This window comes from Phyllostomus discolor, chromosome 3, assembly GCF_004126475.2.
Source record: "Phyllostomus discolor isolate MPI-MPIP mPhyDis1 chromosome 3, mPhyDis1.pri.v3, whole genome shotgun sequence".
NCBI classification, from domain to species: Eukaryota; Metazoa; Chordata; class Mammalia; order Chiroptera; family Phyllostomidae; genus Phyllostomus; species Phyllostomus discolor.
Genome location: NC_040905.2, coordinates 179,950,827 through 179,972,108, shown reverse-complemented (window position 1 = coordinate 179,972,108; position 21,282 = coordinate 179,950,827). Strand labels below are relative to the sequence as shown.

The following is a 21,282-nucleotide window of genomic DNA, read 5'->3' as shown; positions in this document are numbered from 1 at the left end:
AAGGGAGGGAAACATCAATGTATGGTTGCCTCTTGTGTGCCCCCTACTGGGGACCTGGCCTGTAACCCTGGCATGTGCCCTGACTGGGAATCAAACTGGCAGCTAGGAAATTGAATTGGTCTGCAGGCTGGCACTCAGTCCACTGAACCACACCAGCCAGGGCAGAAAGACAGGAGTCTTTTATATACCAGTGAAATACGTGAGTTTCAAGCAATGTCAAGACAAAATTTTAACATACATCCATTTAAAAAGAACTGGTTAATAAAATAATGGTAATAATAACAGCAGCTAATATTTACTGAATATTTACCAAGTGTCAGGTCTTCTTTAAGTGCTAGCACATCTGATGCCCTTAATCTGTACAAGAAGTAGGTCAGTGAGATTGTTACGCTCATTTTACAGAGAAGGAAAAGGGGCATAAATGGTTTAGTAATGTCCCCAGGATCAGGCATCTGACGTGCTGAAGTTGGAATTCACACGCAGGTAATCTGGATACAGATTGCATGCTCTGAATGATTATGTTGTTCTGCATGTGAAAATTAGGTTAGTATTGGACTTCTCATCTGTGGCACTGGAAGTGAGAAGATAGCCAAGTGAATGTCTTTTGCAGCATCTGTCATTTGTTTGTCAATACCAGCAAACCGCACCTTTGTGTGTGTAGAAATCAGAAAATATGCCACTCCTGCATCCTTTCTGAGAAAAGCAAATGAGGAATATGGTCTCAAGATAGAAGACTTGGAATTTATAAAATGTGTTAAGTAAAAATGTTCTAAGGGACTGATGTGGGAGAAGTGAAATAACTAGTCTTGCTCAGTTATTTAATTTGACACACTATCAAAGAAATAATAGTTAATCATAAAATTAAGATGGGAAGCACAATAGAAGGCTTTCTAGATGATTCAAGAAAAAAAGGAAATGTGGAGAAATGCAGCTCAGCCAGTAAAGTAAAAAGGTAAAGAGCGATAAGATATATTTAATATATAGTAGAAAGAAAGTAAGATGGAAGTAATGAAATGAAATGTATTGGGGGCATAGATGTTTCTAGGTTATGTCCTCTTGTTGAATTGTTTTCCTTATTATTATGTAGCGTCCTTCCTTGTCTCTTACTGCAGCCTTTTTTAAAGTCTATTTTGTCAGATAAGTACTCCTATCCCAGCTTTTTCTCCTTTCTATTTGCATGAAATACCTTTTTTCTAACCCTTTACTTTTAGGCTGTGTGTATCTTTCTATCTGAGATGGGTCTCTTGGACACAGCATATATAAGGGTCTTGTTTTTTTTTATCCATTCAGCTACCCTATATCTTAGAGCCATTTAGCCATTTACGTGTAAGGTGATTATTGATAGATACATATTGAATGCCATTTTAGTGTTAGACTATTTTCCTCTGTTTTTTTTTTCTTTCTTTCTCTTTTACTTCTTCTTTAAAGCAAGCCCTTTAACATGTGTTGCAGTACTGGTTTGGTGGTAACAAATTCCTTTAGCTTTTTCTTGTCTGGGAAGCTTCTAATTTCTTTTTAATTTTAAATGATAGCCTTGCTGGGTAAAATAGCCCTGGTTGTAGGTTCTTGCTTGTCATCACCTTGAATATTTCATGCCAGGCCCTCCTGACCTGAAATGTTTTTGTTGAGAAATTAGGTGACTGTCTGATTGGTGCTTCCTTGTATGTAACTACCTGCTTTTCTCTTGCGGTTTTTAGGACTTTCTCCTTGTCTTGAAGCCTTGCCATTTGACCTTTATGTGTCTTGGTGTAGGCCTCTTTTGGTCCAACTTGATTAGGACTCTCTGGGCCTTCTGGATTTGTGTATCCTTTTCCTTTACCAGATTAGGGAAGCTTTCTGTCATTATTTCTTCAAATAGGTTCTCAATCTCTTTTTCACCTTCTTCTCCTTCTGATATACCCAGGACGTGGATGTTGTTATGTTTCATGCTGTTCAAAGTGTTTCTTAAGTTCTCCTCATTTATTAAAATTCTTTTTTCTTTTTGCTGCTCTGCCTGGGTGTTTTTATCTACCTTGTCTTCTAAATCACTGAGTCAATCCTCTGCTTCCTCTAACCTACTTTTATTCCTTCCAGTATATTATTTATTTCAGATATTGCTTTCTTTATTACCGACTGGTTCTTTTTTATGTTCTTTTTAATGCTGTTGAGTATCCTTATAATCATTACTCTAACCTTTCTATCTGATAAATTGCTTGCATCCATTTTATCTAGTTCTTCTGGAAAATTCTTTTTTTTTTTTTTTTCAAGTTTTTTTGTTTTTTTTGTTTTATTTATTTATTTATTTATTTATTTTTAGAGAGGGACGGGAGGGAGATAGAGTTAGAGGTAGAGAGATAGAGAGAAACATCGATGTGCGGTTGCTGGGGGTTATGGCCTGCAACCCAGGAATGTACCCTGGCTGGGAATCGAACCTGGGACACTTTGGTTCCCAGTCCGCGCTCAATCCACTGAGCTACGCCAGCCAGGGCGAAAATTATTTTATTCTTTCCTTTGGGATCTGTTTCTTTGCCTTCCCATTTTGGATACTTCTTTGTATTTGTTTCTGTGTATTAGGTAGATCTGCAAAGACTCTGGTGAAGACCTTTATCAGATGCTGTTTGCTACTGGCCTTGTACAACTTATTTGGACCTATTAGCATTCTATAGGGGAGGTGTGGCGCCCTCTGCTGGGCCTATTTGTGTGCAGAAAGAACCAGGCTGCATGCCAAGACTGGCTTATACCAGCACGTGGCCTGGGGTGGGGGTGAGCTAAAGTCTTAGAGCTCCTAGAGATCCCCCTTAGTTGTTAAGCTTAATCAATGCTGTAGCCTTAAGCTGTTTTCAGCATCTGGGTTTAAGCTCCACAGGGTAGAGCGGAGTAATTCCTGTGGGTGGGGCTCTTGCTTCCCCTCAGGCTGATGCCACTTGGAGGGGACTGCTGTGCCTGAGCAAGATGGCTCCTGTGTATGGGGAATGACTCAGCACAGGGATCCTGGGGGCTGTTCCTTCAGTTCTCTCCCCAGAGCCACCAGCCCCAGACTTTCCTCACTTGTCTCTAGTCCAGTCTGCCCTCTCTGCTGGAACCCAGGGTAGGTGGCTGTGAATGGAATTTTGTGTGTTGGCCCTTTAAGAGGCTCTCTGCATCGCCAGCCATCTCTCCCTGGCAGACAGAAATCTCCGAACTTTTCACAGCCGAATGTCACCTGGGTTCCTTTCCTGGCTCTGGTGCTGTAGGCTGGAGAGCCTAACTTGTGGTTTCACACTTCTCAGGGGGACGCCCTGGCTGCTGAATATCCCTCTGGGACTTCAGCTGCTGCCTGTGGGAGCCCAGCCGGCCCTCTTGTGCCTCCTCTGCACTCCCTGCCAGTCTCATAGTGATGAAGTGGTTTCTTCTGTCTGTGGTTGTAAAGCTTCTCTCTAGCTAGCGTTCCATAGGTTATTCAGGGTGATTTCTCTACAGTTTAGTTGTAATTCCAGATTGGCCCTGGGAGGAGGTTAGCGTAGCTTCCATTTTCTTCTCCACCATCTTGGATTACCTTTAATTAGAAATTTAAAATTCAGGTTCTTTAGTGCTCTAAAGCTCATTTCCTGTGCTTAATAGCCAGTGGTTGCTATATTGGACAGTGCAGGTATAGAACATTTCTATTCTGGGAGGAAGTTAAGTTGGATAGCTCTGATCTAGAAGATACCACATAGGAGAACACTTTAATAGACTTACGGGACATAGCTAACTGGTACTCAGAGGAAAATTGAAAGCCTTTAACAACTTACATTATTTAAAATAAAAAATACAGAAAGTTAGTAAACTAAGTACCTAAGTTCAGATATTAGAAAAACAAGAAAATAAAGATAATTTTTAATAATAAAAATATTATTTTAAATACCATTTTAAAATGCTATTTTTAATAATTCTACTTTTAAAAACAGAAGTAAAACAAAACATAGAAATACTGAAATTGATTAATAAAAAGTAATGATTCTGAACAGACTATAACTGTTCTGAAGGAAATAAAAAATGTATTAGATGCTATATTGAGATGGTATTCCAGCTGAATTATATTTACCTATTAAAAATAGATTTTACTTTTGTTTGTTGAATAAATTACCAACAAGTTATTAATACATTTTTCTGAAGCTAGTATAATCTTATATTAATACTTGGTAAGGGTAATTAAAACAAAAAAGCCAATTCTTAGATGCAGAAATTCTAAATGAGCTTTTAGCTAATCTAATTATATGCTAGTAAAAGAATAACATCTCCTTGGAATACAAAGATAGTTCACAGTAGGAAACCTATCAATATAATTTACTGCATTAACAGATTAAAGGAGAAAATCCATGTAATTCTATTGGTGGATGTTGAGAAGGCATTTGATAAAATAATTGAAACACTTAAGTATAGTAAGAATTATGGAAGAAAGTACTTCAGTTATGAGAATAATCATAGTACCTACCACAGAGGGTTGTGAAGATTTAAGGACTTCACATATGTGAAAATACTTAGAACAGTATCTGACATATTAAAAATTATTCAGTGTTAGCTCTTCTTATACTTTAAGTGTGATAGTTAATGAGTAAAAAAGAATTGACAAATATTCGACTGAATGACAAAACAGCTTGATTAAAATCATGAACAAGACAGAGTTGTTTGTTCTTACCACTGTATTCAGAATTGTTTTTAAGGTTTCATTTCTCTAAATAAAATAAAAGTAGATAATGAAGTGACTGATATAAATACTAAAAGGGGATATAAAATCTTTTAAATTGCAAATGGTATGATTTGAATACTTAGAAAACCCAAGAGATGACTAAAGACTAAAAAGATACCACGGTAAGTTTAACAAAATGGTTCTGTAGCAAGAAAATTAAGAAAATGACTATATCTTTAATTGAAGATTTAAGGAAAGTCAGAAGCACATCTTAAAAATGGTTATCCTTTCTAAAATTAACATGAATTTCATTAATTCCAATTAGAAACCCAGTACATTCTTTTTTAAAATGAGATCAGTGATTTTAAAGTTCATGTGGAAAGTATATTTCTAAAACTACCCATGAAAATATACTATATATTTAATCCTGTTTTTGTTAGCAGTACCCCCTCCTCTTCCCTGCTGTTAACACGTTTGTGTGGAGAAGGTTGGGGAAGAAACCAATCGTGCATTTGGTGGCATTTTTTCCCCCTTCCCTCTGTGTAGATAATTCATGGGGAACTATAGAGCTCTTTCTTTACATAAGTATTTTTAACTCTTTCACTTACTATAGGGGGTGTGTGTGTGTATGCGTATCTGTATATTCCTTGTTATTTAATCTATAGAAAAGAAATAGAAAAATGGTTAATGACTTTTCACTCATTAAAGTTGTAATCTATTTTAGTTCAACTGGAAATTAAAGCACATCATTGATTGACTTACGAAATTTTAAATAAATTTCTCAGATTAAAAAAATCCATATAAAAAACCAGAAATGTCTTTTTGCTTTAGCTTTCTGAATGTTTGGTGCTTTCTATAGTGCATAGATTAATTTTACCTAAAAAATGTTGTAAGAGTTATTCTCTCTTTTTTTTTCTGTTTCTTTTTGTCAAGGTATGCAGCCACTCATGTATTCAGTTCAGGAAGCACTAAATGCCAGACCGTGGTGGACTCGTGTGGGGACTGACATTTGTTACTATAAGTAAGTATTCTAAGGGTAATAGGACATTGGTTTACAGAAGGGATTATTAACTTCATTCTATTTCAGTTTAAAGATTAAAAAGTAGAGTCATCATTACATTATTTGAATTATGGTGCCATGCTTTTAGTATTACTTCTAATAGAGTCCTTTAAAATACGAGATCGATTTAGGGGGCATAGTTAGTGGAAATACAATTGACTGATAACACAGGTTCGAATCGCACGGGTCCACTTTTATGTGAATTTTTTCCAGTAAATGCCTCTATTGTTTTCGATCTGAGGTTGGAGTCCGCAGATTTGGAGGGCCAACCGTATGCATTGATCTGTGCCATTTTACATAGGGGACTTGAGTGTCTGCTGAGTTTGGTATCCACAGGTGTCCTGAAACCAGCCCCTGACAGACAGTGAGGGAAAACTGGCATAGTTAAGGTTTTGGGGAGTCAGAAGTTATACTTGGATTTCTGACTGTGCAGATATTGGTGCCCCTAACCTCCGTGTGTTCAAGGGTCAACTGTAAAATGTATTTTGTAGACAGATAGTTTAGGTCTAAATCTTTGTTTCCACTGCTTAGACAGCTATGTGTTCTCAACTTTTTTAGCTTTAAAATTGGCAACTTCATTGAATAAAAATGAAATTAGAAATTCTAGAAAATACTTCTGGCCAACATGGAGGTGTAGATAGATACACTTTGCCTCCTAACACAACCAAAATAAGGACAACAACAAATTTAAAAACAAAAAATAACCAGAACTGCCAGCAAATCAAACTGTATGGAAGTCCTGACAGCCAGGAAGTTAAAGAAACATTCATCCAGACTAGTGGGAGGTGCAGAGACAGGCAGCCAGGGAGGAGAGGATGTATGGCAAGGCAGTGGTTGGAGGACCTGTATGGAGGAAGCAGAGGCTGGCGGACCAGGCCATCCCACATTTGCATGCAGATAAACTGGAGGAACAACTGGCAAGTGAGACAGACCATGCAACCCATGGTTCCAGTGTGGGGGGAAAAAGCTGCAAAACCTCTGTAAAAACCTGTGGGGGTTGCAGTGGTGGGAGAAACTTCCAGCCTAACAGGAGAGTTTGCTGGAGAGACCCCCAGGGTCACAGAATGTACGCAAACTCACCCACCCAGAAATCAGCACCAGAAAGGCCCAATTTGCTTGGGGAAAGCAGGAGAAGTGACTGAAATCCGGCAGAGAGTGGAGCAAGCGCCATTGTTTCCTCCTGGACCCCTGCCTGACATTCAGTGACACAACACAGTGAAGTGGGTTGCCCCGTCCTGGTGAATACCTAAGGCTCCACCCCTTACTGCATAATAGGTGAGCCTAGACAAAGAAATATGGCCTAAAAGAAAGAACAAGTCAAAGCTCAAGCAAAAGAGCTAAGCAACAAGGAGATAGCCAACCTATCAGATACTGAGTTCAAAACACTGGTAATCAGGATGCTCACAAAAATGGTTGAGTATGGTCTCAAAATAGAGGAAAAAGTGAAGACTATGCAAAGTATAATAAAGGAAAATATGCAAAGAACCAACAGTGAAGGGAAGGAAACTGGGACTCAAATCAACAATTTGAAGCAGGAGGAAAAAATAAACATTCAACAGAACAGAAAGAGGATATAAGAATTCAAAAAAATGAGGAGAGGCTTAAGAACCTCTGGGACAACTTGAAACATTCCAGCATCCAAATCATAGGGGAGCCAGAAGGAGAGAGGAAGAGCAAGAAATTGAAAACTTATTTACAAACATAATGAAGGAGAACCTCCCTGATCTGGCAAAGGAAATAGACTTCCAGAAAGTCTAGGAAGCTCCAAGAGTCCCCAAAAAGTTGAACCCAAGGAAGCGCACACCAAGGCACATCATAATTACATTAGCCAAGATTAAAGATAATGAGAGAATCTTAAAAGCAGCAAGAGAAAAGGAGACAGTTACCTACAAATGACTGCCCATAAGACTATCAGCTGATTTCTCAAAAAGAAACCTTACAAGCAAGAAGGGGGCTGGAAAGAAGTATTTCAAGTCAAGAAAGGCGCAAGGACCTACATCCAAGCTTGCTCTATCCAGCAAAGCTCTCATTTAGAATGGAAGGGCAGATAAAGTGCTTCCCAGATAAGGCCAAGTTAAAGGAGTTCATCATCACCAAGCCCTTATTATATGAAATGTTAAAGGGACTTATCTAAGAAATAGAAGATGATCGAAGGTATGAACAGTAAAATGACAACAAACTCACACTATCAACAACTGAACCTAAAAAACAAAACAAAAGCAAATACATACTAAGCAAACAACTAGAACAGGAACAGAATCACAAATGGAGATCACATGGAAGGTTTTTGGTTGAGAGCAGTGGGGGAAATGGGGGAAAAGGTATAGGGAATAAGAAGCCTAAATGGTAGGTACAAAATAGACTGGGGGTGGGGGAGCTTAAGGATAGTATGGGAAATGGAGAGGCCAAAGAACTTGTATGTACGACCCATGGGTGTGAACTAAGTGGGGGATGGAATGCTGGAGTGAAGGGGGTACTGAGTGGAGGGGGATGAAGGAGGGAAAAATGGGACAACTCTAATAGCATAATCAATAAAATATACTTAAAGAAATTCTAGGAAATAACTTGTATTTATTTGTTGTTCTGATGATAGTAAGTACAATTCTTTTCTCTTCTGTGCACAAATATTTACCTCATTTTAATTTCCAAAATATATTACCTGGAGATGTATTCCATGGTTATGTCAACTTATATAGCTCAACTTTGACTTCAACTAGGTGAACTACTTAATGAGTTAGAAATAAGTGTGATAAGTCATTTATTGCTTCAGTGGAGTAATTGGATTATTCTTCAGATTCATTCTGAATAATCTAGAATTATGTATCTTACTTCCCATGTTACTCTGTTTCTGTATGTAATATTTTCCAAACGACTTCCACTGTTGAAAACAGTTGACATCTCTGTTTCTCATCTGTTATTAATCTTAATGCTGACATTTTTGTTTGGGGGGTATTGACTTTCTCATACTGTGCTTAACTAGCACTAATATAGTTAGTATCAGTTAGAAGAAGACTTCTAAAATTAAACTGTTTTTAATGGTTTATGACATGGCTTTGGACAAACCTAGGTCTTAATTGCTGTTACTTCTTGGGAAAGAAAGGGTTCCTTGGAATTCACACCAGTAGGGTTTTGCCCCTACTTTGATTTGTGACATAAATAGTAAATAAATGAGGAACAGAAGTATAAGGTTATATATAACTCATCTGTACTTGAATAAATCTCATATTTATTTTAATGGTAGGCTAATATAAAAGTACTTTCCTCACCTATCTCTTTCTCGAAGTTGGATTGAAGTGGCGATGATCTGGGCAGTGCTCAGTTAGCTTTTGGCAGAATAATTTAGACTGCGAATGGGTGAAACGGCATCTTTCAGAAAGTGGTGCTTCCTTCTCATTTCTCCCCTTTTGCATGAAAGAAATCAGCAATGAACGTTTTTCTCTTTCACATTGTAAAGTTGGTGGTCATAGCATGCTAGTAGTTGTTCTATGTAAAGGGCAATGGCAAGGATTTTTGTTTGTTTTTTTCTTTCAGCTATTCCCAGCTCTGGAATTGGAATTTAGTCTCAATTCAACAGACACTTATTAATCACGTTCCGTGTAATAATCACTTTTCTAGTTGCTTTCTCAAGGCCTGAAACTAGATAGTGAAGCATTAAAATTTGTTTTTGCCTTGTGTCTTACTTAGCTTTTTACCTCAGTCAGGTCCTTTGATGCTTGTTTGTGTCATCTGTGAAATTGAATAAAACTGCCTTCCCCCTACATGTGAGAATAGAACTTGTGAACTGCCACGTAGATAAAGTGTGGTATAATTAAATACTTTCCACTTAGATGCTAAGCTTTTGGAGGAAAGGAGTTGGTAGGGTGTATTCTGGAACTCATTTCGTATTTTCTTCAACCCGTAGCACCTTGTCATTGAGTCTCAATTCAAGACATAATGATGGCTCAGCTAATGGACTGTATACCAATTTCAGAATTCCTTGAGTGTGTAGAAATAATCTGCAGGCCGTGGCTTTTCTTCATTTTATGGCTTAAATAATACAAGGTCATTTGGAATTTTAGGAATTCAGTTGATGTACAAAACATTTTTAGCTCAACATATGTCAGTGATGTTGAAAGTCTGGAAAGTAACCCCAGGCACGTGCTCTGACTGGGAATTGAACCGGCGGCCTGTGGTTTGCAGGAGGATGTCCAGTCAACTGAACCATGCTGCCCAGAGCTCAAGTCTCTGTTTATAGAGTACTTAAGTTACACTTTTTATAAACCAACCCTGCCCCGAAGTTCTGTTTAATAAAATAACAAGGAAAATCAGAGTTTCTGTATGTATGAAATAAACATTGTATGCTTTTCTATTGCAGAAATCACTTCTCAAGAAGTTCAGTTGCTGCAGGTGGGCAAAAGGGAAAATCCTACTATACAATTACATTCACTGTCAATTTTCCACATAAAGATGACGTTTGCTACTTTGCTTATCACTATCCATATACGTATTCAACTTTACAGGTGAGAACTCACTAAGTTGTATTATGACTGTTATTGTGTTATGTGTATGTGTCAGATAATAGAAGATAAAATTGCTTTAATAAGAAAAAGATCTAGTGTTGAAAATTTTACATAATAATACAACATTTGTTGAAAACATTGAAGGGTGTGTAAAATGGCAGCATAGCCTCTTTATTTAATAGAAAGAAATACTAAGGAAATTTGACATAATTTTTGCTTTCTATCTTTGGGTCAAAATCTACAGGTTCTCTTAAGATTCCATGATTTGCAGATTTTAACTAGATGAGATTTCCAAGTGTTTAATGAGAAACATTGAATCTGATAGAAAATCTAACAGTAGAAAAATGTGGGTGTGGTTTAAGTTTTCTGCAGGGAATTTATTTCTTCTCATGGTTGTGTATGGAGTCCTAGATCCAGATTGCTTAGAATTTGGGGTACAAGGGTTGTTTAGTGGGTTCTCTTGAGATTTTTGATTATTTGTATTGTAAGACAAAATAAAACAAGTAAATTCAAGTAATTACCATGGTAGGTTTATTCTCAGAAGAGAATGTCTATCCTCATAATCAAAGATCATGAAGATATGATCAATTTATCCAGAAAGAAATTGGAACGCTATGATTAGGGACAAGCTTTGAAATTACTGAAGAGGGGAAAAGGAGAGAAAAACACAGTCCACAGAGCAGAAAAGATACCAATAAAGGTTACAACCTACACTCAGTTGCTGATAGTTGTCCTGGAGGGAATGGGGGTACCAGGTGGAAGGGGGCAGTGGGGGGAAAATTGGGACACCTGTAATAGCACAATCAATAAAATGTATTTTAAAATGATAACTAAAAGATCACAGCCTAGAAATGTAAAATCAGACATCTCTCTGTGCTGAGTAACATAGCATCAGAGTGCACAGCGTTGTCATTTGTAGGGCTGTGTGTTACTCTTCTTTACTGGCGTGTACCTTTTTGGCGTATTCTGAGTTCCCCCGCTTTCTTTTAATTCCATGACCTTTCCCAGGCATTTGCGTTATTTCTCACCTGGACTTTTGCCAGCCTTTTTCTAACTGGTGTTCTGAAGTTCACTTTTATCCCCTTTCCTCTTTATCTGTATTTTTTCCACACTGTAGCAAGAAGGCTCTTTGAAGGCAAACCTGATTATGTGACTCCCCTGCTCAAAATGCCTTAGTGATTTCTGGAGCCATTTGTACAACGTCTAAAATTCTTACTGTGGTTCACTGAGTCATTCCTTTACTGTCTGCCACAATTTTTGCCATGTCCACATACTGTGTGAGCTGCTATTTACTTAATATTTATTATTTAATAGACTAAAATAATTTACTCTTTAAAGTCTATCCTTACCCTAACTTAATATCCAGGAAATTATGGGTTTAATGGGTAGACATTTTTCTAATTCACAATAAAATAAGTACCTGTTACATTCTTTAAAGGTTATCCATGTATCGCTTAGTTATCTCAATTACCAGTAGCAGTACATGTGCGACCCTTTAGGAAAAACTGGTCTACCAAGCCCTCCTTTCTGTGTTGAATTCTCTGTTTCTCACTGTTTCTTTTTGGTGTAGCTGTGAAGAATCTATTTCAGTTCTTTGAAATGCCCTCTTCTTTTTCAGTTTGTGTTCTTCCTACACTTTCCTCTGCCTATGGCATGCTTCTCTGTCCTCTTCACTCATCCTTTGGATCGCAGTTTAAATGTAATTTTTTTTTTCAGGAGAACTTCACTCACTGCCCAGACTCAGCTGGGCTCCCCTCCCCTTATTACAAGCTATCACAGTACTCTGCATTGTCCCTAGGGTAGGGTCCATTTATTCATTGTTATAGCCTCAGTGCCTGGCACAGTTTCTGGCACAGAAATTGTGATCACACAGTACATAGTGATTCTGTGAATGAGCATAGGCAAAAGTTTGGAAACCAGCTAAGTGTCTTAAAATGAGGGATTGAATGATTTATATTTGGTATGACACTATACCATATCGTTAGTATATGATTCATAATTATGAATTTATACATGTATAAATTAGTAAGTGATAAAAGAAGGTTATAAAAAGGCATGTATAATTACAGTTTTGTTAATATACATTGGCACTTGTTAGTAGTAATCTAAGTGATGAAATTATGAGTGTTTAAATTTTTTTCTTTGTACTTTCTGCATCTTCCAGACATTTCACAATGAACCTATATAAATCTTGAAGTCAGGAAAATTTGTTAAAAAATTTGTGCAACATAATTTTTATTCTGCATATTTTACATCACTGTTGTAGGCCCACAGTCACAATTTCAATATTCAGAAGGCTTTGAGAACCAAAAGCTTTTTCATAGTCCCTTTGGCAGCAAAGCCTAGCCTAATTGATGTGAGCTTATTTAGAATATTGATTCCACTTAGAGTGGTGCTTTATGTGTTTTGCCGTGGAAATAACAACATGCTTATACAGGCTGCTGTCGCTGACCCTGTCGATGGTATTGCACATTCAGTGCTATATGTGCTGTATCTGTTCTCTTTCTTGAATTCCTCAGATACTAATGTTTGAATTACATCTGGCCCCTGAGGGTCCCAGAGGAGGGATTAGGAATCTGATTGACTTAAAAAAATGTTTTTAGTTGAATTTATTGGAGTGACATCGGTTAATAAAATTATATAGGTTTCATGTAAAATTCTAACACATCATCTATATATTGTATTGTGTGTTCACCACCCCAAGTTAGTTCTCCTTCCATCACCATTTATCCCCACTTTATCTTCTTCTACCTCCCCTGCCCCCTTCTCCCTCTGGTAGTCACCATACTGTTGTCCGTGTCTATGAGGTATTTTCTTTCTGCTTAATCCCTTCACCTTTTCCACCCAGCCCCCAACCCTCTGACAGCTGTCAGTCTGTTCTCTGTATCTATGAGCCTGTTTCTATTTTGTTTGTTGGTTTATTTTGCTCATTAGATTGACTTTTAGGTATGTGGCTATCTAGATGCATTTATTTCTGTTTATCACAGGGAGTTTTTAAATAATTGTATATTTTTACATTTTATCCAGATGCATCTTCAGAAATTGGAATTGGCACACAACCCTCAGCAAATCTATTTTCGAAGAGATGTGTTATGTGAAACCCTGTCTGGAAACAGCTGTCCTTTGGTGACTATAACAGCAATGCCAGAATCTAATTATTACGAACATATCTGTCAATTCAGTAAGTCTGTCTTTTTCACTCAAAATACCAGTTATTCTTACTTATTTTTCTTTGCTTTCTATATATTTTGTACGGGCAGTAGCACTAGGAGCAGGCATCAGAAGTCCTAGTCCTGTTGTTTAGATTCCTGTTAAAGGTGATATCATGTGGTATTTGTCTTTCACTGCCTGGCTTGTTTCGCAAAACAACAAAACAAAAAAAAAACTAGCAAAATATAACCAAAAACACTGAAATAGGGGATAGTCTGACAGTGGCCAGAGGGGAGAGAAGAGGGAATTCCAGGGGGGAATGGGTAGGGTTTACAGGAACAAATTTGGAGGACACATGGACAAAAACTAGGGGTGAGGGGTAATGGGGGGAAGGGGGGAGGGTTGGGTGGGTGGGCTGGAATGGGAGTAGGGGGGAGAAAACTGTACTTGAACAATGATTAAAAAAAAAAAAAAAAAAAAAAAAGAAGTCCTAGTCCTGTTACTGCCTAGCCTGGGGCCTGCTCCTGGGCCTCTGTCTCCTTATCTCAGAAACTCAGAAATGAGAGAGCTGCATGAGGTGATGATCTCTGAGGTCTCTTTTGACACTAATTCTCTGTAGTTCTTATCCTTGGAAGTCATACCCAAGGTGTAATGTCACAGATTGTTTTAAGAGTTTAATGTAATAATACCATCAATTTAAAATTTATAGCTCGTTTTATTTATAAATAAAATCACCAGAAATTTTATGCTAGCACTGAATAGCTACTTGTTTTTCCCCACCATTTATTTTTTTAAAAATTGTCTTAAATGTATAGCTGTGTTAAAAAAAATAAGAAAACCATTCTAATTTTGATGAAAAGGTTGAGTATTTTTGGAAAGAGAAAGAGCTTGCTGTGAATGAAAATAGGAGCAGGTGAGCTGAGTGATATTTTGCAGATGGGTTTGTGTGTATACTGAAAATACTCTTCTTTGTGTATCTCTGAGCACATTCACCTTTCTTCTGTCCTTATAATAGTGACTATAAAACAGGGATAAGACAATTATTTGTATGATTACTGAAAATAACACACACCTCATGGCAAAAAACAAAACAGGGATAAGATTATATTTTCCTTCTTTTTCCAGTGACTTTATGAAAATATATTTATATTTAAAACTTCCTCAACTACTTAATATTTATAAAGCCACAATTATATTAAAGAACTAATTTTATATGCTAGATTAACCACTGGGAAATAAGTGACTCAAATGGTATTCATTGATTAATGATTATGTTATGAATTGCTTTAGGACATGGCCTACGGGGGCTTCACTTCTGTTTCCTCCCTAGGACCTAGTGCAGTGCGTGTGTACAGCAGGTGCACAGTGCACTCTGCTATGAATTTGTATCAGAATTCACATTTGAGGAGAAATATTTCTAAAGCCCCAGAGTCAAATATCATACAAACTTTTAATAGTTGTTCATTTTAATTTGAGATTTTATGTGTACTTTAGGAAATCGCCCTTACGTCTTCTTATCTGCTCGGGTACATCCTGGAGAAACTAATGCAAGTTGGGTAATGAAAGGAACATTGGAGTATCTCATGAGTAATAACCCTACTGCTCAGAGCTTACGAGAATGCTATATTTTTAAAATTGTCCCTATGCTAAATCCAGATGGTGTCATCAATGGAAAGTAAGTTAAGCAATAGTTATAGAAATATTATAGCTTACTGTGGTGGTCCTGTATAAAATTGTGGAAGTAAATGTCATCCAGGGTAAATTTGGAAAGCAAATCTAGTAGTTTTTCTAGAGCAAAGAAATTCTTGGTGTGGAATTCATTTAAGGTTTTTTTTTTAAATGAAAATATATTTTGTATATTAGTAGTATGGCATTGAAAATTCTATATTCATGAGAACATGATTTCATAAAGTGTATATCTTACTTGAGTTATTTTAGAAAAGTCACAGTGTCAGGATATGAGAAAGATTTTTTTAACACATCCTTTTATATTCCTTTCTTTTTAAATTTTGTCAGTGGTGTGATCTTAGTTTGTTATAAAATTTAGAATCCTCTGGGATCTCTTTCACTGATTCAGAGTGTTGGCTCTATCTGCTAACTTCTTCCTGATACGAGGAAGTATAGTTTCTGACAAGGAATTCTCTAACCTGGAGGTACTAGAAGATACTGCTTTTTAAGAGAAGGTAGCTTATTGTTAGTGTAATTCATTTATTATGGCAATTAGACAAGGTCTTTTTAGTGCTTCTGAAAGATGGGATTTGACATAAGAATCTCCAAAACTGAGGGTACCATATTTTATTCAGTAAATATAACATGAGCCTTTCCCATATTTTAGGAAATTTTTCAATAAAAAAGGGATAGTTTATTTTTAGATAGGTTATGGTAATGAAACTAAAATAAAATTTTATGTCTTGTTTTAATTCAGGAATATATTGACCAGTTAGAATTGTTTATATTTCTGTTATTACCTTCTGATTGCTTCAATTTTTGTTCAATGGTTTTAATACTTAATACCTATGATTAAATGCAAATGTATTTGAATTTTCATAAGAATGTATACTTTTCATATAGTTATCTTAGGAGATCCCAGATCGTACTTCTAATAATAACTAATACAATCAAAATACAAAATGTTAGTAAAACAAATGAGTATTAGCCAGAATGAAATATATGACCATTAATTTTTATAGAGTATGGAATAAAATCCCAGAATTGAGAATTAATTTTTTCTATAGCTTGAAAGTTTTGATTTCTGAATCTGAAAGCTTACCACTTTTAAATGCATGTAACACTGGGTCTTGGTCACAGCAGATGCTTAATAAATGATTATTTAATGACTAAAAAATGGATTTTGTTGAACCTACCATTTATACCTATTTGACATATTTGGTGGAATAGAATCATAAAATTAATTCAAATATACATAGGGATTTATTGACACCTGTGTTTGTCTATCACTGTGCTTCCCTGTGTTCAGCCACCGCTGTTCTTTAAGTGGAGAGGATTTGAATAGACAGTGGCAAAGTCCAAATCCAGATTTACATCCTACAATTTACCACACTAAGGGGCTGCTACAGTACCTGGCTGCAGTGAAGCGCATACCACTCGTAAGTGGAATATTTGTACTTTGTATAGTCAAAGACATCATTTTATTAATTAATGACTTAGTGTTTTGTACATTACTTTCTGGTAATAAAAGCTAAGTGTTAATTTCAGAAACAACTTCTTTAAAATATCTTTTTTTCCCTTATCAGTCACTTGTGTAGTAATTATGGTGTCAAATTAATATAATTTATTCATATTCTTATTTTATCAGATTTAATTTTTATAATTCTCATGAATTCTTTACTTTTTTTTTGTTTATGAATGTTGGTAACTCCTAGTTGTAAGCTTTAGGTATTTAATGTCACTGTTTGAACAACACTAAAATACCAGTATTTTCCAAGTTCTCAAACTAGTAGAAGTTTGTGTCTGAGCTCTTCAGCCAGCTCTGAAACTGGTAATTTTCGAGTATACACATGAGGGAAAGGTCGTGCAGGCTCGGAGGGAGACTCCACAGAACTGCGTATGTAGCTGCTTCTGTTTTCATCAGCTTTTGTTTAGAATGTTTCATCCTATTAGTGTTTCAATGAGTTAATTTTCCTTTCGGAAATACAGAAACACTTTGCAAAGGGGCAAAATTGGCATGTGAGTCAGTACTTCATTTTTCATTTCTAAAATAATACTCTTAAAAATTAAATTGAAACCATTTTAAGGTTTTTTTTAAAAAAATAAATAATGCTCTTAAAATTAAATTGAAAATCATTTTCATGTTTTTTAAAATAAGATAAATATTTTAACAGCCCTTGGGGCAATGATGACTACAGTTGTAGATTTGACCTATAATTGATTTTATTATTTTTTAAAATGGTGAGTAGCCCTGGCTGGCGTGGCACAGTTGCTTGAACATTGATCTGCAAACTGAAAGGTTGCCGGTTCGATTCCTGGCCAGGGCACGTGACTGGGTTGTGGGCCTTGTCCTGGTTGGGGCGCATGTGAGAGGCAGCCAGTTGATGTTTCTCGCACACATCAATGTTTCTCTCCTCTTTTTCCCTCTCTTCCCCTCTCTGTAAGATAAATATATGAGTAAAATATTTTTTAAAAATTAAAAAATAAAATGGTGAATATAGATATAAAAGAAAAAGAGTGGAATTCATGGCTTGATGCAGTACTTGCAGAAGACTTTCTAGCCATTCTGGTAATCATAGATTTCTTTCTAAAATTCGATATTACTATTTTTATTGGTCCTGCTTGTTAAATGGTGGCTCAGTTATAATCAAAGGACCAAGGAACACAGACCTGTTTATTGGCTAATAGTAACTAGATTTATGTGACATTCTGTGCATTTAAAGGTTTTTAATTCTGAAAGTGTATTATCTTTTCAAGGTTTATTGTGACTATCATGGCCACTCCCGAAAGAAGAATGTGTTTATGTACGGCTGCAGCATCAAGGAGACAGTGTGGCACACCAGTGCTAACGCCACCTCCTGTGATATCGTGGAAGATGTGGGATACAGGGTAATTACCATGGAAAGCCAGGGGTTTTTGAGTTTCACACATGCACACCAGTACAGAAATGATTTCGCATATGAACGACTCAGATTCAGTTCATGTTGCCATTTTGCTATTATTGTTTCAGATGTTTCTTCTAATTTTTTTTTGCTTTTCACACTTAGATTTTTAATGTACTTGGAATTTGTTTTATATGAGATGTGGAGGTCTAATTTTAGTTTCTCCATCTATAACCATTTATTAAACAGTATATCCTTTCTCTGCTGATTTTATAAAGCCATCCGTTGCATACCAGTGTTTGTGCACGTACGGTGTGTGGAGCGCTGAAATGAGATCTTACTGCTTCAACTCCTGTGTGCTTCCCATTTTGTCCCAGAGCCTCTCCTGCTAAATTTGTACCTAACCAAGGACCACAGGTTATTTTTCAGAAAATGTTTCAGTAACATACTACTACTGTTAGCAGAACTTCGAAGTACGTTTTCTTTTTGGTTCTTTCTCTTCTTCCCCTTTTCCAAATAAATAAAATGATTAGTTATATAAAAAATGGAAACATGGAGGGGGAGAAGGGGGGAAATGGGACAAATGTAGTAGCATAATCAATAAAATATATTTAAAAAAAATGGAAACACTTCAGGAACACAAAGTGCTAATTGAAAGTAGTCTCTCAATTAAATACTAAGTAATCTATTTTACCATTCTGAGCACATTCATTCATAAATCTATAATGTAAAGTATTTGTGAGGTTTTTTTGCAATTTCCACAGCAACTTGTTTTTTTTAAAAATTCTCACCCAAGAATATGTTTATTGATTTGAGAGAGAGAGAGAAAGAAAGAGAAACATCGATGTGGGAGAGAAAAATCGATAGGTTACCTCCCGTGTGTGCCCTGACCTGGGATGGAACCTGCAGCCTTTTGGTGTGTGGGACGGCGCTGCAACCAGTGGAGCCACCCAGCCAGGGCAGCAGCCTGTTTCTCCACACAGTGTGTGTTGGCCATCTTTCCTGGTCCTTGTGTGGGGATCTGTTTCGGTTTTTTTGACAATTACACAAGATTTCGTTGTGCATTTTTGTTCTTATTGTATGGATGTACCACAGTTTGTTTATTCAGTCATTCCCTGTTGGTGGCCATTTGATTAGTGTTGTCAAGTTGTCCTTCATAAAGTTTATACAAATTGATGTTCCTAATATAATGAATGATAGTACTATTTCTCCACACCCTAGTCACGTACTACGGTTGTCTTTGCCAGGTTAAAAAAAAATCTGATGGTTTAGTTTGTGTCTCTATAATTTTGTGGTCAAATATTTTTTCATACATTTGTCCAATTATGATTTTTCTCTTTTGTAAAATGGCCTTTTTTCGTACTCTCTGCTTGTTTTTGTGCTGGTGGTCATCTAATTATTATTGTTTTTGAAACTTTGTGTTTTACAAGTATATTGAGAATTTTATTTGTTTATGATGTGTAGTAATTTAAAATTTTATCTTATTTGTTGAATATTTTAAAAAAATGGCATCTGGGTTTTGTGGCTTAGAAAGAATTTTCCCATTCCAAGATTTAAAAATGTAGTTCTCTGTTTACTATTTTCAGTTTGATTTTAAAATTTTACATTTAAATTCTCAATTTAATTAGAATTTAATTCAATGAAGGGTGACTTGACTGTAGCTTGTTTCTCAGTGCTATCCAGGCGTGTCAGTATTAGTGAACGATCGGTGCTTTCTCAAGTTACAATAATAATACTACATTTAACAGATACCTTGGGTTCTAATTTTGAACCAGATATATTTCTTTCTAGAGATATATTTATTCCTACTCCAGTACCACAGTTTAACTTAACCTTAGATATGTAATTTAGGTTAGTAGCTGTTGGATTATTTCTCCAGTCCTAGCCTTTTCTCTCAGAATTCCCCAGGGTGTGTGCCCACATTTACACTTTCAGGTGAATTTAAGAATAATTCTAAGTTGTAAAAAATGTTGTGGGCATTTTGATTGTGATTGTCTTAGCTTTACTGATTAATTCAGGATGCTTGACATTTACAGGCAAATCTGAATTTCTTCATTTTTTAAACATGTTTTTCTCCATATTTTTAAACATGGTTTTTCTAACATGGTTTTATTGTTGATTTGTTGCTACTATAAATGTGATATTTTCTTCCATTCTATTTTCTAATCATTTGTCTAGGAAAGCAGAAAACTATAAATTAGTAAGAGAATTATTTTGATGTGACCCTGCTCTAATCACTGTGCTTTCATGAAAATTTTTAAAGATGAAAACATTTAACAATTTTAAAAAAAAAGTCTTGAAATATTGTTTTATCATTATTTTTGCAGACTTTGCCTAAGATACTGAGCCACATTGCACCAGCATTTTGCATGAGCAGCTGTAGCTTTGTAGTGGAAAAATCTAAAGAATCCACAGCACGTGTGGTGGTTTGGAGGGAGATAGGAGTACAAAGAAGCTATACCATGGAGAGTACTTTGTGTGGCTGTGATCAGGGAAAATATAAGGTAAAATATTTCAGGATTTCTACCCATAAAAAATATTTGAAGACTTTTCTTTATGTTTCTAATCCAATGCTTTTCAAATATATATTCAGTAATACATTTGTTATACCGAGTTATATGTAATTTGTAATAATGAAATTGAACCTCATGTAGTCTTAAAAACATTAATAAAAATTCCTCTGAACTAAATAGCTTGCCTTGGATTCTCACAAAGTCTTTTTTTTTTTAAGATTGTATTTGTTTTGTTTAGAGAGGGAGGATGGAGGGAGAAAGAGAGGGAGAGAAACATCGAATGGTTGCCTCTCACACGCCCCCAGCTGGGGACCTGGCCTGCAGCTGAGGCACGTGCCCTGACCAGGAATCTACCAGGCAACCTTTCTGTTTGCAAGCCGATGCTCAATCCATTGAGCCACACTAGCCAGGGTGGATTCTCATAAAGTCTTGAGTCTACTTATATTCAAAATTTTTAAGAAAGCATATTGTCATACACATTGAAATACTGATCAGTAATTTACTTCCAACCAAGATGGAGGCATAGGTAGACACACTGTGCCTCTTCACACAAACAAATGAAGAACAACAACAAATTTAAAAACAAAAACAACCAGAACTGACAGAAAATTGAACTATATGGAAGTCCAACAACCAAGGAGTTAAAGAAGAAACATTCATCCAGACCAGTAGGAGGGACAGAAATGGGCAGCTGGTGGAGAGGACATGCAGTAAGGCGGTGGCTGGCGGTTCCACGTTTGCATGTGGATAAACCCGGAGGAATAACCCGGGAGAGAGATACACCACACAGCCCAGGTTCCAGTGCAGGGAAATAAAGCCTCAAAACCTCTGACTGTAAAAACCTGTGAGGATTGAGGTGGCAGGAGAAACTTCCAGCCTCACA

General features: G+C 36.4%; 1 protein-coding gene across 10 annotated transcripts in view; it reads left to right on the top strand.

Annotated features, from left to right (window-relative positions):
• Positions 1 to 21,282, top strand: part of AGTPBP1 (ATP/GTP binding protein 1) — a 138,683-nt gene that overhangs the window by 100,145 nt on the left and 17,256 nt on the right. For all 10 annotated transcript variants that reach the window (XM_036021798.1, XM_036021797.1, XM_036021799.1 and 7 more), the window contains 7 exons: positions 5,561 to 5,648; positions 10,042 to 10,186; positions 13,214 to 13,367; positions 14,831 to 15,011; positions 16,314 to 16,443; positions 17,762 to 17,893; positions 20,214 to 20,390. In XM_036021798.1, the coding sequence (XP_035877691.1) occupies positions 5,561 to 5,648; positions 10,042 to 10,186; positions 13,214 to 13,367; positions 14,831 to 15,011; positions 16,314 to 16,443; positions 17,762 to 17,893; positions 20,214 to 20,390 (1,007 nt within the window). The remainder of the gene's footprint in view (positions 1 to 5,560; positions 5,649 to 10,041; positions 10,187 to 13,213; positions 13,368 to 14,830; positions 15,012 to 16,313; positions 16,444 to 17,761; positions 17,894 to 20,213; positions 20,391 to 21,282) is intronic.